Consider the following 18,322-nt stretch of genomic DNA (forward strand, 5'->3'; position numbering starts at 1 on the left):
CGTACAAAACACTGGGTGATGTATTACCGATTTTACGAATTAATATAATTTTATGTTGGGCAGAAAAACCGATGGGTCGATAGCCCGTTCTTAAGAAATAAATATTTTTACTACTGCTACTATAACTTTATCATCCGAGTCTGTCCACCGTTCTAGCCAATTATAACATAACATTTCATAAGTTGCCGAACTATTACACGACTATATCTTAGCGTTCAATTTATACAAGAAATGAATCATTATAGTGAGAAATTTATTTTCCATATATACGCGTAAATGCAAAGCTTTTGCATATTTTTATCATATATTTTTTGAAAGCCGTTTGGTATTCCCCTAAAATTTAAATGTTCTTCAACTTTTTAGCGCCATCTCTCGACAATTTTTTAGCTGATTGCGGCTTTATTAAGAAGAGGACTTCAGCAAGAAAACGTCATACTTGACAAAACCGAGTGAATCATTCAATATTTAGAAGTGTTTTTATTGAGTAAACATACACAAATAGAGCAAAAGTTTGGAAAGTAGCCGTCCATAATGTCTAACGAAGTGGAAGAAACTATGAAAAGAATCCAGTCCCACAAAGGAGTTGTGGGTACCATAGTGGTGAACTCTGAAGGTATCCCCATTAAGACAACTTTAGACAATACTACAACGGTTCAATACGCGGGGCTCATTAGTTCTTTAGCTGATAAAGCTAGGAGTGTAGTTAGAGATCTGGACCCCTCCAACGATCTGACATTTCTCCGGATTCGATCCAAGAAGCACGAGATTATGGTAGCCCCCGACAAGGAGTTCATATTGATAGTAGTGCAAAATCCCACTGATTAAACTTTCCACAAAAAGGGCTGTTTCCAATTACGTGTTTTACTAGCTACGAGTGGCGACAACTCAAGACTAGATCACAATTCTGTTTTTTTAACATGCAATGTTTTATTAATATTATAGTTAATTACTGAGCTAATATAATACATTGTTATTTTAGTCGCTTTTTACCTACTCAATGTAAATCTAGTGGCTTGTCAAGGTGTTGCATAAATCTAGATATTTATCTACCATATTCTGTGATTCTTTTTAATATTTGCAATTATAATACATTCTTATACGAACATACCTTTTTCAGATACTCGGTTCCTAGTCACATTTTTATTGGCGCAACAGTCGTAACCCTAAGCCCTTTTTGCACATAGCAGAAGTCTTTTTTAGGGACTTGTTGGCAATTTTCTCGAGTCGTTTTTGACTGTTCCAATACATTTTCTCCATAAGTGTTGGATTTATTTTTCGCTACTGCTTTAATCAAATGATTCTGAAATCGCATTATACTGCTTTTGCTATATGTATTTTCTATATCACCTGGTACGGTCGGTCGGTCTACTTATTTAATTGCACGTGTAATGGTTAATGTTCCAGTACGTACTTAATATTTTTTACTTATTTTAATTAGAAACGTTTTTTCGTTTGAATATACTTTTGGAAACGTGTGTATAATAATTTACACATTCCAAGTAGGATCAGATGAGAGGATGATGAGAAAGACATTTATATATCTGTATACTTTCTGAATTAAGTAGGTATAGAAAAAACTAAAAATATATTTAATTTAGAGAGATTTATTTTCATCTTTTGATGAGAGGTCATGTTATTGAGTTTGAATCATCCTTCTGTATATTGTTTAATGCCAAAGTAAACAAAGCAAAAACCATTAGCTTTCGATTATTTGTTTACTTTTGGAAATGTGCTAAAAGGCATGATCTTTCAGTACTTCGTTTCTTTCTCATGTTCATAAATAGGCTATGTATATTAAAAAAAAATTGTTCAATATCCAGGATGTTTCATAGAAATGTGAGTCTTTTAAGGGCGTGATGAGAAGGTAAGTTTAGGGGAGGCCTAGCCAATAAACTTTTTTGATTAGGGGGTTTTGTCTGGCTTGCCTGTTTGTACCCTTGAAAGAATGAACAGGAATGGATGGCCTTTCTTCTTTCAAAAATAGGGCCTTCCAAAAATTTTCTCAAATGTTATTGGGGATATTAAGAAAACAAGGCAAATTTAAAGGATTTTTTGCCTAGGTATCAAATAATGGGTTTTACAATATTTTTCTATGGAACATATGTTCGTTTTCTTCATTTTCAAGCTATTTACGTAATGTTATTGTAGATTACTTTGAAAACCATTGTTGCCGTCCTTCTGATCAAGTTTTTTGCAAATATCTCAGTTCTTGATAGGCCTGGGTAACTCAGTCAATTTTTAGGAGGTGGCGTGGACTCAACGCACCGGCGCAGTAACTCAACAGATTTATTTTGAGAGCCATTTATTAATAAGATTTTTCCAGTTTTAGTTTTAGTTACTCTTTTTTCTAAACGCTCAATTTTCTAACGTTTCACTTAAAAATACTGACAATCTTTAGATATTTTTCGCGAAAAATTATGAAATAAATTTTGTATCTCGTCTCCTTCGCCGCTTTGTAAAAAGTTTTGATATCCCTTTCTAGCTTCGAACTTGGGACAAAAATCAAATAATTTTCTATGAAAAGATGAACAGAATAAGCGAAAGTTTGTAATAATTTATAAAGACTGTAGAGTTTGTTAAACAATGTGTTTTTTTAGTTTTGACTGAATTTTCAGTACTTTTCTTTCTATTCAAAAACGCTCTATTTTGTACAGTTTCACTTAAAAATACTGACGATCTGCGGGTCTTTTACGCGAAAAATTACAAGATAAATTTATAGCTTTATAAGAATTTTACAACTTTTTTCAGCGTCGAATTCGGGACAAAAGCGAAGCTAGATTTGTCCCGTTTTCCACAAGTCATTAAGGTTTTCTCAAAAACCGATCACAGAACTAAAAGTGTTCAATCAAAAGTGCTAAAAACATTATTTACTGATAATTTTCTTCTTTTTTAGTATAATGTAGTGTTTTCGGCCAAAAATCATAATATTACTTTTGTTAGAAAATTTGCCTCATTGATCGCTTTGCAGGGAACTTTAGAAAACCCTTCTCAGCTTCAAATTTGGCACAAAAACCAAATAATTTTATTCAGTTTTTTCCGACAGTATTTAAAATTATCTTGAAAAAACGATCAGAGCTAAAATTTGCAAAAAATTATTTGGAAACTTCGCCGCCGTGATCCCTCTAAAGATTGTTGAAGTTTTTTTAAAATTTCAGGTCTCCAGTTTTAGTAAAATTTTTATTAAGCAATTATTTCTACGCAAAAAACGCATTAGTTGTAACTTGACTTAAAAATACTGACAATATCCAGGTATTTTGTGTGAAAAATTATAAGATAACTTTTATTGGAACACTTTCCTTCTCAACCGCGTGCAAAAGTTGTTGAAAAACTTTTTGCAGCATCGAATTTTGGACAAAACCCTAATAATTTTTTCTGGGTTTTTTCCAAAAATATTTCCCGAACAGGAAAAGCGAAAGTCTAATCATTTATCTGGAAAACTCTTGGAAACTGGGGTTTATTTACTTTTAGGTCAATATCTCTAAACAGAAAAACCGCGTATTTCTCCAAGAGAACTCGTCGACTTCCTTTGAGCTCTGTTGCTGAGGAAATGTAGATGTTCTTTTTTATAGTTGTTTGGACAAAGTAGTAAAACGTTATTCTCTTCGTTCTTTATTCGTTCTTAAAAAATGTTGATGACCTTTTTTTAGATGTTAAAATTCCGGTCTGGGGTCTCGTAAAGCTTTAATCCGCTTTAATTAATGACTTATAACTCATTAACCGATGAGTTATAACCCGTTAACTCAGAAAGCGGCAACAACTCAACACAGTGTTACCCAGGCCTAGTTCTTGATAACAATTAATTTTGGCCTAAACATTGTAAATTTACGTAATTGGGAAGCTCCTTGGTTCGAAAGCACTCAATCAAATACTTTCTTGCAAAATATTTAAATTTTTGCCCAAAATTTCGGAAGGGTAGAGGTCGATGTTTTCGAAAAAATCAAATCTTTCCAAATGATCCAAACACAGTTAATTTGCATAAATGGAAAGCTTTGTCCTTGTCACGTATCATTCTATCGTTATTTCAAAATTCTACCGTTATTTCAAAAAACGTAATTACTTACGGCAGATGTTTTTTCTTAATTAAAGTTAGGTCAGATGCTAGTCATTTTGATCATTTTCTTACGGGACACGAAAGAAAAGTGTATACACACTGCATAATTTATGCGAACAAAAAATTCAACATTATATTCGAAATCCCAAAATTCGATTTCTTTTGTAATTGATGACCATACCATATGCTTGAGCACGGGTATTTTTTGAAGAATGGTGAAGAGATCTCTTAAACTGAAACAGATGGAAGCAGAATATGTTCTGATGGTTGTTGTTGAAGACACAAGAGCAGCCTTCAGCACCACAAGAAAGGACTTTCTGTTAATCATATTTTAAGTTGTTATTTAAATTTCAGAAGCTTAGCATTTTATGAAAACGTTTTCTCAAAGGCAAGTTATTCCTGCTCCAAATTTGCAACTTTGCCTTAATTTAACCGATGCTTGAGCTCATAAAACGGACACTCGACTGCACAGTACATAACTTGATTGAATAAAACATGCTCGACCAAAATGTATTCCATGTAAGAAAATTATTTTCCAATGAAAATACTAACTGCAACATGATGCTGGAGTCGGATCCCGTCCGGAGCGTTTGGTGATGTTGATTTTCGTAAACTCCTCCGCTAAGGTCGGATGAATACCAACGGTATTTATCAAAGATTCAACAGTCAAGCCACATTTCATGGCGGCGGAGAAGCCCTGGATTATCTCTCCTGCCTGCGGGCCAATAAAGTGCATTCCCAGAACTTTCTGATCTGCGTCCCTCGACGAAACCACTTTCAAGTAGCAGTTGGAAGTGCTCTTCTTCGACACCGAATATTCAGGTGGCTTATAAAAGCTGTGATAAACTTCTATTTCGGAGCCTCCGTATCGCTGGTGAGCCTCTTCTTCACTGTGACCGACAAATCCATATTCCAAAGGAGTAAATATGGTCGTTGGTATGTTTTCGTAATCCACAGTTTCCCTACTGCCTCCAAAGAGTCTTCTGGATAACAAACGCCCGGCTTGAGTTGCAACGGGCGTTTGATCGGGAAAACCGTATAAAACTTCACCAATAGCATAGATATGTGGGACATTAGTTTGTTCATTTTTCGCAATGATTTTTCCATTAGTTAAGTCGGTTTGCACTCCGGCCCTTTCAAGCTGAAGCTCGTTGATAAGACTTCGTCGACCAATAGCAAACAGGATGGTGTCAAACTCTGCAGAAAACTTTTGCTTGGTTTTATTTGAATATAGAATCTGCAATTTTCCAGTATGGTTTTTCTCAATGGACTCTGGCAGGCACTCCAGTAGAAACCGAACTCCTCTGCTCTCCATTTCGGCTTTTACAATTGAGGCCATCTGTTGATCGCATCCTCTTAAAGGTATGGAGTCTTTAAACATTACTGTTGTTTCATAGCCAAGCACGTTCAAAGCACCTGAGCATTCCAATCCAGAACAACCAGCGCCAACTATCAGCGACTTGCCTGGAGGGTGTTTCAAAGTGAAAATATCATCACTAGTGATTCCATAGTCCAGAGCTCCAGGAATGTCGGGATACTTTGGAAACCCCTCTACTGCGATCAGGAAATATTTGGCCGAAAGAGCGACTTCTTCTTGGTTTGTAGCGACTTGCAATATCCGGCTGCTTTCAAACCTAGCATGTCCGCTTATGTAGCTGATGTTTTTATCTCTTAGCTCCTGTTTGTTGGTACTGTTCAATGATTGTAAGTGAGCTTGTAGAGCGCCTGTTAGCTTCTGCCAGCTGTGCTCAGTTTTACCACTAATTTTCCAGCCAAAGCTTTGAGCATCTTGTAGAGCATCCCCAAGAAGGGCAGCTTGGTGCATTAATTTCTTTTGAATGCTTCCTACGTTTGCCCCACTGCCTCTTAAGCCCCAAGAAGCTCCAGCTAGGATGGGAGCCTCATAATCGGCAACTACAACCTTAGCGCCTAAAGAAGCCGCTTCTTTTGCGGCTGCTAATCCCCCTGGGGCGCCTCCAATGACCACAAGATCGTAGTCGAAGACATCGGGATCCCTTAGACTGTTGAAATGCCTGCATATTTGGTGGGCACAGGATTTTGATAGAAGAATTCGCGATTTTAGGTGATTAAATCGAATCATGTTGGAAACGTAATGGATTGATTGCATGGTGACATTTGACAAATATTTTTTTATTGAAAATGTTTTAGCAGCGTTTTTTTGGTAGTTTCGTTCCTTCAAAAGTTTCGTTCTTTCAAAAGTTTCGTTCTTTCAAAAGACTTGGAAAGTTCATTCCCCCAAGGGTTTTCTTAAAATGCCTAGAGATTGAAATAATATTGCGAACAAAATTGTATACATTGTACAGGGTGTTTCTGAATACCGTGCAAATTTTGGGGCTGCTATAATAAGGTGATTTGAACGGAAAGAATCAAATTATTAGAGAGTTTTTAGGCTCCTTAAAATTACGTTGGCCTTAAACCCTAAACGTTATTGTGATCATGCGCAGGGTTAAAAAAAATAAGGTGTTCAGGCAAATAACGTTAGTGCGTTTTTTTAATTTTTGATACCGCGTTTGTTGCATTCTTAATAAAATAAACCTCACTTTATTGTTTTCTTATCCCGTTTTGTTTGGAAAGGTTTCAAAGCTAGTTTAAGTTTGTATTGTCATTAAACAAAAAGTGGTAAAAGAGGAAGCAAGCATTGAAGCTGCCATTATCTAGCTATTTTTAATTTAGAAAATATTAGAACCCAGAGATCATCTTATTATTATCAATTTTAGGTTTCAGAACGAACATATTCCGAACACATTCCGAACACATTAAATAAGAATTCAAAATCAAATAGTTAGGTTATGGGTTAGAAGTTAGAACCTGTTCGTGTGATGCTAGTAGTGTTGCCAAAGTTCAAATTTGCCCAAACAATTTTCACATCAAATCCGTAATTACGCAATAATGGCGTAAATTAATCAATGAAAAAGTCTTATTCAAATTTACAATACATTTCTTATTCTTTTATAGCCGCTTATTTTATTAATAATATTAGAAATAAGTCAAATATGTCAGCACCGTCGTTCTGCTTTTTAACGTGATGCTTATTAACGTTACCGCTACGCGTACGTAAATAAAGGAACACGTTATCCTTTAATAACGTAAACGGTTATTTCTTTAGTAATGCGCATGCTCAGAATAAAGGATAACGTAAAACGTGTTGCAATTAAAGGGCCTAAAAACTAGCCCTATTAACCAACAGGAAAGTCGAGCTTTTAAGGTTTCAAAACAACATTTGAGAAAGTCGGTTTACCAAAACTTAATCGATTAGGATTAAAGGATGTTTCAGAAGATTATTGTAAAAAACATAAACTAATTTAAAAACCGCGTTTTTTTCGGCCTTTTTAAATATACAACTTAAAAGACAAATTTAAGCACTCAAAAATGTTCAACATAATTATTTAATATAATTATTTGCACTCATGGGATTTGGGTAAATTGAGATTTTCATTTTATTAGTTATAATAAATACCACGTTGCGTTTTCCAGACGTAGATGTTCTTGTGTAAGGTTGCATTAATATTTTCGACGTCTGGATTGCTTTCTCACATTGTCTTTTAATGTGTTGAATTACATCATACATTATAGATAGCTGCAAGCTGGCGATTTAGGAGCCATTTTTGCGTTGCTTTATTCCGCTATGCCTTTTTTGTTTTTTCATATTTTTTAGGCTCCTGCAACATAGCTTGACATTGTTTCCTCTATAGATTGTGGTTCTTCAGGGCTTTTTTGCTTCTTTTATGACAATAATTGAAGTTAAATTTGGTGATTGTTGTTGAATTTGTGGGTGTGTGTTTGGAACAGGTGAACATATTTATATTCAAAAGTCTTTGTATTTCAACAAAGTAATCTGAAATCTCAATAGCGAGAGAAAAGAAGTTTTTCATGTGCGCTTATGCACCATTTTCACTTTATAATAAACGCTTGAAATAAAAATAAATTTGAAATAAATCTGCATGGTTCAATCGGAATACAACATGTTGATCTAAAGTAGATCTATTTCGAACTTAAAAAATCTTTATTATAAAATCATAATGCTGCATGAACACACGTTGAACACACATTTTTAAGATTTCAGATTAGTTTGTATTCCACACCTTTCGTATTTAATGTTTTCCCCTAAATTTCAGAATAGAAATTAAAACGGAGTAACCAAAGTTCAATCAATAGCTCTCTACATACTCAATGTGTGTATCTGTGCTATACTAAAATTTAAACATAATAGTCTCTATAACCCTTGACCCGGAAATGTTTTGTTGCGTTTGATATCCACCACTCTGTCCGTCCATCTTATCTAGAAGTTAATTTAGAACATTTTTGGATGTGGGAATTTGAACGAAATTTGGCAGAGAATCGTTCAAAAAAGTAAAACACCGATAACATAAAAGAAAATTAATGACCAATCGTTTACATTTCGCACACGTTTGCAAAGTGCCACTTTAATTCGTCATGTAAACATCGCTAATGACTTTCTCGAACATTTCCCTTTTATCGCTACGTATAAACTAAATTTAGCAAATGGCTTTTAATTAAATAATGACAACAATTCGCTTTGTTGCAAGCCACATTGAGACTGCGATAAAAATTCTATCCTGTTCTGGAGCAACTTGATAAAGTGTTGTTGGCGAGCGTCTAATCAGTTTGAATCATTTTTGAATCATGTTTTGCTCGGAAGATAACTATTTTGACTGCAAGTTAATTATGTACAAGTTGCAAATCATTGCTCCAAATATTTTGTGTTTTGTAGCGTTTCTTAAATAACAAAATAGCCGGATTTTAAAATAAATATTAATAAACTTTATAAACATATACGAAAAGGTACTGAAAAAGCAGATTAAATATAATAGATTAAAAGCAGGTATCCAATTTTTTAGGAATATAATATAAATTGAGTAAACTGTCAATGTATTGGTTAGATAGTTGTGCAATGAATAGGTAATTGTATACACAAAATAAAACAAATGTTGCCGTTTGACCAAGAAAAATTAAATATATTTTCGCTGTACTTTTTTCTCAGGCCCACAAGATACACGGTGTTAAAATTTCAAAAAAAAATTGTATTTTCTCTTTAACTCCTTCAGTTTATGAGATATTTTGTTCAGTATGAGATATGTTTAGACCTTTTACCCGTAAGGCGACTGGCTGTGAAAATCTACAACGTCTTGTTTTCTCTAGAGGCATACCCCCTTTTACCTCCCCCCGAACTTTTTGTTGTGCGCCACTGACTTCGACCGAACACATTTTTGAATTTGTTGCTCAATTTAAGAATTTTTCGATCTCTTGCGGTATTTTTGTATCTGTCTTTGTTTTCGAGTTATTTGCAAAAATATAAGTCTATGTAGGGTTTCTCGGTGATTTCTTATACATTTTTTTATACATTTTTTTGGGTCCTTTTGTTCACATTTTTCTGTGAAAGCTTCAAGTGCAAGAAGTTAAAATAGGGATGGCTGACAAACTGTAAACTTTAAATTGTATTTTTCTTACTTTTATTTAATTTACAATAATTGAAGTTTATCGGCTGCAAGCTAATCCAAATAATATCATACAACGTAACAAATATTTCAATTTATTATAAAATTTCTTTCACAAAAAAATGTGAACAAAAGGACTCAAAAAGCGTATTAGTTTATAAGAAAATTTATGGAAAATCACTCAGATACATGGATTTTTGCAAATAACTCGAAAACGAAGGCAGATATAAAAAAACTACGAGAGATCGGAAAATTCTTGAATTGAACAGCAAATTGAAAAATTTGCTTTCTAGAAGTCAGTGGCGCACCACAAAAAAGTTTGGGGGGGTAAAGAGGGGTATGCCTCTAGAAAAAAGAACACCCTGTAAATTTGCACAACTAGTCGCCTAACCTACGAGTAAAGGGTCTAAACATTAGCCTACGTTAAAAATTTGAGCAAAATATCTCATAAACTGTAGGAGTTAAAAAGAAAATACCAATTTTTTAAAAACTTTGATACCCTGTATCTCGTTAACCATGGACCTGAGAAAAAAACTTAAATAGAAATTCGACTTGTTTTGAATCCATAAGGTTATGAACCATCTTTTTCCGCCACATTTACGATTTCTAATACTTTTAAGAAAAATAAGTAGCAAATCATATGTACATATATCTATAATTTTTTAAATTTTTTGTCTGTTTTCCTACATGTTAATATGAAGAATTATAACAAGAAAAGGCCACTTTTCTCTAAAACAAGCGACATTTGGCCTTTTAGAGCACAATAACTGCATTTAATCGCAAAATATACGCTTAAACTTATTTAAAAATTGTGAAGTTTCTAAAAGCAATTAGTTCAATTGATGACCATTTAATGCAAATTGAGCAAAGTTTATTATTCTACATATTTGGTAGAAATGACTTTTAAATAATCTTAAAACGCGAAACTTTTGCATCTTCAGTTCATGCATCACACAAAGAAAAAATATCGTCGTTCAGATTGCAGATTTTTCTAAAACTCACTTTTCACTTATGAATTCACAACTCTCTGTGTTTCATTTTATTTTTTATGTTGTTGACGATATTTGTTCCAAAATATATTGTTTACAAATGTATATACAAAAATAAACAATAAACAATAAACGCTGTTTTTTTAGAACAATTTTTCCATAATTCAAAAAACCTTCTTTGGCCCTCAAAATAAAAAACTGGCCCTCAAAATAGAAAAATAGATGCTTTCCTGCTTGCTTAATTAAAAAATAATTATGACCGAGATTCGATTTCTGATCTAAAAGATACAACTTACTGTATTTAATATATTTTCGTTTTAAGTAGTTAATTTTATTATTCATTACGTATGTAATTTAGAAAAATCTTTAATTAATTTACAATTGAAAATAACATTAGAAAAACGTATACCAAGCGTTTCAAAAACATTTCCTTTGTTTCAGTCTTAACAGTAGATCAGAAATTTCATTGTGCAAACATTAATAAAAGCTTTAAAAATATGTTTGGGAATGTATTTTTAAACATAGTATTAAACAAATATAATAAAAATTTCAGCAAAACCCTTACAATGAATTTAAAAAAACTTTTCTATTTTATGAAGTATTAGTTTATAACTTCATTTACTTAATCAGAACAGACATTCGGATCAAAACCATTAAGAAAATTATGAGCAGTTTATCGGTAAATTGTTAGTTACTATTTATGCTTGTTGTGTAAAAAACTGCTAATGGAAAGCTCCTAAAATACGATATTGTCCTCTTTATTTAGAAATCTTTGAAACTGACATTAAAGTAGAACTTTTGAAGTTTCTGAAGCTGTTTCTTCATTTTCGGTTAAGACTGCGGCAAATTTTCAACTCGCAAATAAATTTTTTTTTTTTAAAGATGGTTTTTTTAAAAAGTTGGCACTGAACTTACAAAAATTGTTTTCTTCGGCACATCAAATATTTTTAAACTTATTCTTCAAAGCAAACATCAACACGTTAATTGTTATCCTGATAATTAATGTATGTATTTCACAAGGGATTATTTTAAAACTTGATGCAAAATCCCAAAAATATTACACAGTGACTATCTAGATTTGTAGTAGCTGCAAATGTGTGTTTCGTTTTCAGTAATTTTATAGCCGCGCTAAATGCGTCTTTACTTTCAATATACTTTAGTGAACTTTCTGTTCGGTTTCAAATGTTTAATAAAAAACGGTCAAATTTGAAAAACCCAGCTTGAATAACCGGTTTTCTCTCCCATGTTTGCTAGAAATTTCAGCCAATAATAAGTTTCTTTTTGGCTATTGGGTTAAATTAAAAATAAAAACGTACAAGAGAAATTGGCAAGATGATATCGTGATGACGTCTTCACTATTCGAGGTACTACCGGTACCATCTGAAACCTCATTGGACGCTTCGGACTACTCTAAAGTAATAAACTGAAAGGTACTTACAAGAAATGACGCTGCAGGCAATGCGAATAACGGTTGTGTTGGATGCAACCAGCGGCGTCAAGCTCTTCTGAAGCTGATTTGTCTGAAACAGAAAGAATAAAAAAATCATATTCCCAGAAACTTCTAGAAAACGTTGGCGAACTTTAAACTTTGTTTCTAATTTGTAATTTTGTTACTTAATATAAATATTTTAACTGCTCTCGCCTCTCTCATCCTACTTATTCCCTTATTCGCTTTCTCCTATCTTGTTTCTTTATTATGGTGGTTCTGAGTATTTGCTTATTTTATATATGTGTCAGCGCTTATTGCTAGAAATCGAACGTTTAAAAACCCTATGACTTACTTTCATTTATGTATATATCTAAATTTTGATCATATGCGGTTTTTTATTTATTAGATTACATTCATTTATATATAATTAAACTTTTTGTGGTCCATTTCATATTATCTGCTTTTTAAGATTGCTGGGACAAGCCGGTGTTGGGCCGAAGATGGGTTTCATTTTCTATATTAAAACCTTTTGTATTTTGAGGAATCTTCTTCTCCACAATTTTGAAACCACTGTTGCATATTTAGTTTAATTATATACAATTAACTTTAGAAATGAAATGTTTAACACTAATAAAGATACACGAAATATTATATTGTCATTTTTTAAAGTGAAGCTGAAGCAGCTTCCATTTTCAGATTCAAAAATAGCTTTCTGCAGATTGGCAAAGTAATATATATCTGGACAAACAATAAAGACAGCAAAGAAGAAAAAATCAATTGTATAGATATTAACAAATACTTTCTATTAAGTTGCTGTTACTGATAGTTCTGTAACTAAATAAATAATATTTTGTTACTTATTACAAGATTTATGGCACGCAAACCGTGATAACTTGGTCCTTCAACTAACTGAAGATAATTGTGGTAATTTTCCAGGCAATTTAAAGAAACTTCTGGAAAGAAAATCGCTTATGTACCCGACACTGCCAATTAGAACCCCCTTCCTCGGTTCAGTGTCGCGCGTTTATAAATACAGGCGAAGAGCCGGTCATTCTAGCTAGAGTCAATTGTTTAAAACGCGCATTAACAGTTTCGTATAAGCCAAGAAAAGACATTTTTAGTACCAATCAGCGCAAAAATGCTGAGGCGAGCGTTTTTGTTTTGTGTATTGTTAGTTCTGAGTGCTCAGGCCGATCTGTTCAAGTAAGTTAATATGGAGAAAGTAGCTTCTTAGGCTCATTTGAATGATCGTTGATTAATTGAAATTTATTTAAACATTTTTTTTGTTATTGATGGGTTCAATTGTATTTTTTTGTCAAATTTTCAGTTGAAGATCGGAAAATGCTTCGTTTAAAAGTTTATTTAAGAAAATTAGGATTTCAATTTCTGTTTCATGTAATTGTTTTCCTATTAGTATTAGAGGAGTTCTTTTGTCTCTGATTGTAAATAAGTATGTAAATATTGATGCTACATAAATAAAAACATAATAAAAAATGAAATTTTCATATATTTCACCAACTGTTAAATTTACCAAGTTATTAAACTTTGCCTTCACATGAGCTTATTTTCATTTATTGCTACCTACATTTCATGACTTTTCTAATACCTAGAACTGCTATTCGACTGGCTACCTGCTAACAGCAGTGTGATGTGCAATAATTCGAAATTATAATATGTGTTAATTAGTTTATTAAATAATTTATCACATAAACTAATTTTTTTGCTTTGATGCAGTCGTGGAAAAGAATCTCGACAAACAAACCACTTTTGAAGGCGCAAGTCACTCGTGCTGCCGAAACAAAGAATAAACTTTTAAAAAAAGAATAAAACCCTTTTTGAATAATTTTTGTAAAAAGTTGAAGAACGGCATATTTTCAAGATATAAAGAAATGTGCAAATAGCTAAACCTTTGAGCATGAAATTCCGGATATTTTCTGGATAATATTAAAGAATTTTGTTATTTTACTTAGTTGACCTACTAGGATTTAGTGAGTGTTAAATCAGAATAATAAACACAAATTCATTAAAAATTCGAAAATTCGTTTTTATTTTTTATATGTTATTGTCTTCACATAATTTTTCAGCTTCTCCAAAACTCTCTTTCACTTCACTTCTCAGAGGAAAATTTGTGCTAACTTTATAATTTCTAATACACTTTGTTTCAAATATGTATATGTTAAATTTTATTAGTATTTGTCTATTTTCTGATTCATTTTGTGGAATGGCTTCTGTACTCTGTTCTCATTGTTGTATTCTCTTCTGCCAGCCATCACTTATACATTAGGTAAAAACGGCAATTTTGGTATGTAACCTTTATTTTTTTTTTATTATTTATTACGACTACATGCACAAAAAATAAGTGAGTACCTAATTAATAATTCCGCTCTCATTTGAGTAAGTTATATCAAACGTTTTTGCGAAACTCACATTAACGTTGAAGAAAAAAGTTGGAAATAGAATAAGCTCGTGCCTTTAAATAATTTTTATATTTTATTTTGTCATTTTTTCTAATAATTTTGATTTTATTTTTGCGGTTAAGCACATTGGAATTAATTAGAGACTGAAACCGACAGTTTTGGATTTGAATTTCGGTCATCATCACATATTTTAAACTACGATGTGTGATTTGCAGAAAATTAGAAGTAAAACAAATTGACACAAAAAAAATTAATTTGACTAAAGGACACTGCGTAAAACGTTAAAAGAAGCAAATGGCTGTAGCAAACAAGTAGACACCACAAAACAATTTAACAGAAACAGGAAGTAGTATTAAACTGGCGAAAAAGGCGGATCAGAAAATTAAGAAACCTCGCAACGCCTTAAATTTATGTTCTTTTATGGTCTAAATTATCGATCGCAATTTATTGCGATTAGATTATGCGATGGAAGCAGCAAACGTAAGTAGCATTTATTTTCGTTCTTGCAACCTATTTGTTTTGTCTCCATAAGTGGTAGAAAACGGAAAATGCTCAACAATGCAAAAAGTTCAACGTTCCAGTTTTGTAAGCCGAATTTCGAAATACGTTTGATTTTGGCATTATATGAAATATGTTTTATTCGTTCAATTGGAACCAACCACTGAGCCCACAARTAGCATATAAAATGCAGCATGTAGCATGAAAATTTCATTCATTATAGAAACAAGAATTATGGCAATAACCAAAGCTCCATATTATTTATATCGAAKAATAAAGATAATATGMCAGTTTGTCTGCTGTTGCATTCTGGAAATTTGAGTGGAATTATTTTTGATAATAAAACGAATACACATTTTTATTTTTATATTTACGTCACCGAAAACCCTACATTTTTAACATATTTTGTTTAAAAATAAAACTGTCCTCAATATTAAACTGCGGTCAATGAATATTTCTAGTTTGTAATTTCTACTAATCTGCTATATTTACTTATTTTTATCAGATTTTCTTCAATCTTTGAAAAATATTCTCAAAAGAAAATTATGCGTATTTTGTGTTTTTTGAACAGGGATTATCTATTTTATATGGATGATAATGTTAACAACCTGTGTCGCAATTATTTACTGACCGCCTTTTATAAAGTGCACTTAGAAATGATAAGTAACAGGGCTTTTAAGCAACGTTAAAAAACCAGGCAGAAGTACAAAACAAATAATGAATTTTAAATCGAATACTTTCAACGTTCAATGGAAAATCACGCTGGATACTTAAAAGGTTTATTATAATTACATTAAGTTTATTATTATGGTGTTAGTGGATATACAGAAAATCAGATACACCGCGGTCTTCATGACAATTCGTTTCTTTAATAAATGTACCTCCATTTTTCAATGCTTTCTCTACTATAATACGTAATAATAAATATAAAGCAAGAACTCTTTTTGCTTCACAGTCCACCTCACATTGCAGAGATGAAAATACGCTTGTCATATTAGGAATTATCTAAATCATAGCATCAGCCCGATTGCTGTTTCAACAGGTTTATCAACCGTTATTTAAACATGAAATAAATCTTGTCTTCAAAAATACATCATAATAACGTATTGTTCAACCGTTCGTTGATTCAACCGAACTGAAACAGCGTCATAAAAACATCCTATTCGGGTTCTTTAAAAGTGTCTTCAGTTTGCTTAGTCATCATTTTTTGGATAAAAATATAATAATTCTTTAACATTGATATTGTTACAAAAAATTAATAAATGCTAATAAACAAGCGATAATCCAAAATCATGCTCGAGCAGGCTCTTGGCATCTCTCATATCTACCAAGGCAATAGCTGAATATTTTGCTTGATACAATTGTATATAAAATCCAATATAATTAAACAAAAAGCGTGTAAAATAATCAGTAATTTAATTTGTAACCACCCTAACGCTGAAATCATCTGGTATAATCACACACTTTGATATGGTCGCCCACGCATTCACATTTAATTTATCAATTAAAACCCACCCATTCGTGAAATTGCCACTAAATGTAAATTCGTTTGAAATTAATCATCTCCAATCAATTCAAAGTGAGATTATTTTGCAGCCGTTTTCTAGAACGCGTCTTCCATTGACCGGAACGATAACAACAACTGAGTTCAAGTTTATCGTTGTCCTTTTATATTTTCCTGGTAATTATGCAGTTGGCTATCTACAGTTTACTGTTAGCAACTAACGTTATTTACCATAATTAATTTGCGATCTGACTTAACTCGTTTAAGGGTTGTGGTTTTGTCGTTATTTCCTTGTTTGCTTTGTAAGGACGGCCGAGGAGAAATGACGAAGAAAGAAGATGAAATATTTGTAAAATATTAATTATCTAAATTTAGCAGGAGAAAATGCAAAATTTCAGCAGCTTATTTACAATTCAACAATAAGCAATAACATTTTTAAATTTTCAGACTTTCAGTCGTTTAAAATCACAGGAACTTATTATTACAAATACCTGAAAGTAAAGGAACTGGTATCATATAAAGCTTCAATTTAAAAAAAATTGAACGCTCTGTTTATTAGATACTATTTATATGTGGCTTTTGATATAATTTTTCTAGTATATACTGAAAAAAGTGTTCATTTTTTTTTCGAAAGAAAATTGATGCACGATTAATAGTGAATATTTCCTTAACAAGAGAAAATCAAAGGGTTTCTGTACCGTAAAACAAGTTTTACAACCATAACGTTTTTGACGTTGAAAGATGATGGTACGAATTTCTTTTATATAATTTTCTGTATTTTACATTGTCATTAGGTAGAAGACATCATGTTCTATAAGCTTAAATGAACATCTTATTAATTAAGCCTAAAATTAACCAAGTAATTATATTTTACTCAAATATTAATCTTTTTTCTGTCGTTAGTTTTTATTTTAGTACTTCGAAAAGTATTGTACCTTTGTCTTTTTCTTGCTTATGCAGTTGCGGCATAATCAGAATGGGAAAGAAAATTATGACTCTAAGAATATATTTTAAAAACTATTTCAAATTAAAATTAATAATTTTTAAATTAATTTKATTTAAAGGTCCACATTTTGGAATGTRACACAGTTCTAGAAAACTTGCAAATATGGAACGAGTACCTGCTTACATTTTTTTTTTAATTTGTGGTTCTGATTTTTTTATGTTTTGTAGGCCAATAAATGCTGATATTTTTGTTAATTCGATTAATTTTTCGTGTTTATTCAAATGATCAAATGTCTACGTTAAATATTTTTGAAAGCAATTGTTGCATTAAAGCTTTTTTCGACTTTCAGGCAGTTTTTTGTTAACTTTGCATTTGTAATGTTTGGTCGAAATTAAATTCGTAAATTTGCTTTACAAACATAAATTAACAATTTTTGGATACAACCCTTATCGGTGATCTACGGCAAATTCTTAAAACTGTTCTTTCAGAAAATAGTGAATTATGAAGAGATCTTTCTTTATTTTGGCAAAGGTATAAATTGGTACGCCCTATTTAAACTTGATAAATTTACACATTCATTTTTATTATTAAGTTTAGTGATTATGAGAAAAAGGGGAGTTTTCTAGCAAAATCTCTGAGAATATCAGCTACTGAAGCTGACGAGACGTCGAAAAAATTTTGGATTTATTTGGATTTATCAACATAAAATCACAAATTACAAATAATAGAGTAGAAATAAAAAATATAAAGTTTTAGAAAAGCTTMATTTTCTTTCAATTTCTTCCATTTTTAAGACTATTCTGATTWTTTATTTCCTTCACAGTTTTGAAGAATTGYCTTTCGATCATTAACAGAAGTCGCTCTATTTTATGTTTATTTGTGAATGAAGTATTTACTTTTCATCAACAWTKTTTCGCTTTTGTGTTCAAAATGTTTGCTATTTCAAGGGACTGATRAAATAGTGTGGCTTTTTCTAAGTTTTATAATMTGGAMAATACAGGGTAGTWTAAA

General features: G+C 31.9%; 3 protein-coding genes across 3 annotated transcripts in view; 2 read left to right on the forward strand and 1 right to left on the reverse strand.

Moving 5' to 3' along the window:
* The first annotated feature begins 418 nt into the window (after window positions 1–418).
* LOC109543623 (dynein light chain roadblock-type 2) lies at window positions 419–1,103 on the forward strand. The gene has a single exon (XM_019913434.2). It carries the CDS (start codon window positions 532–534, stop codon window positions 823–825), a length of 294 nt encoding a protein of 97 aa, XP_019768993.1. The 5' UTR covers window positions 419–531; the 3' UTR covers window positions 826–1,103.
* A 3,442-nt stretch (window positions 1,104–4,545) lies between these two features.
* LOC109543620 (thioredoxin reductase 1, mitochondrial) lies at window positions 4,546–6,213 on the reverse strand. Its single transcript, XM_019913431.2, has one exon. It carries the CDS (start codon window positions 6,177–6,179, stop codon window positions 4,599–4,601), a length of 1,581 nt encoding a protein of 526 aa, XP_019768990.2. The 5' UTR covers window positions 6,180–6,213; the 3' UTR covers window positions 4,546–4,598.
* A 6,767-nt stretch (window positions 6,214–12,980) lies between these two features.
* The window catches only part of LOC109543626 (transforming growth factor-beta-induced protein ig-h3), a 29,926-nt gene continuing 24,584 nt past the window's right edge, over window positions 12,981–18,322 (forward strand). Inside the window, exon 1 of the mRNA XM_048664931.1 lies at window positions 12,981–13,149. Coding sequence (XP_048520888.1) covers window positions 13,085–13,149 — 65 coding nt within the window. The 5' untranslated portion in view covers window positions 12,981–13,084. The remainder of the gene's footprint in view (window positions 13,150–18,322) is intronic.

The sequence above is a fragment of the Dendroctonus ponderosae genome, unplaced genomic scaffold (genome assembly GCF_020466585.1).
Source record: "Dendroctonus ponderosae isolate FM_Combo_2020 unplaced genomic scaffold, Dpon_F_20191213v2 Dpon_F_20191213_3, whole genome shotgun sequence".
NCBI classification, from domain to species: domain Eukaryota; kingdom Metazoa; phylum Arthropoda; class Insecta; order Coleoptera; family Curculionidae; genus Dendroctonus; species Dendroctonus ponderosae.

Bases quoted from the DNA above. Each gene is read 5' to 3' on its own strand.
- LOC109543620 (XM_019913431.2), bottom strand. From the start codon at position 6,179: ATGCAATCAATCCATTACGTTTCCAACATGATTCGATTTAATCACCTA.
- LOC109543623 (XM_019913434.2), top strand. From the start codon at position 532: ATGTCTAACGAAGTGGAAGAAACTATGAAAAGAATCCAGTCCCACAAA.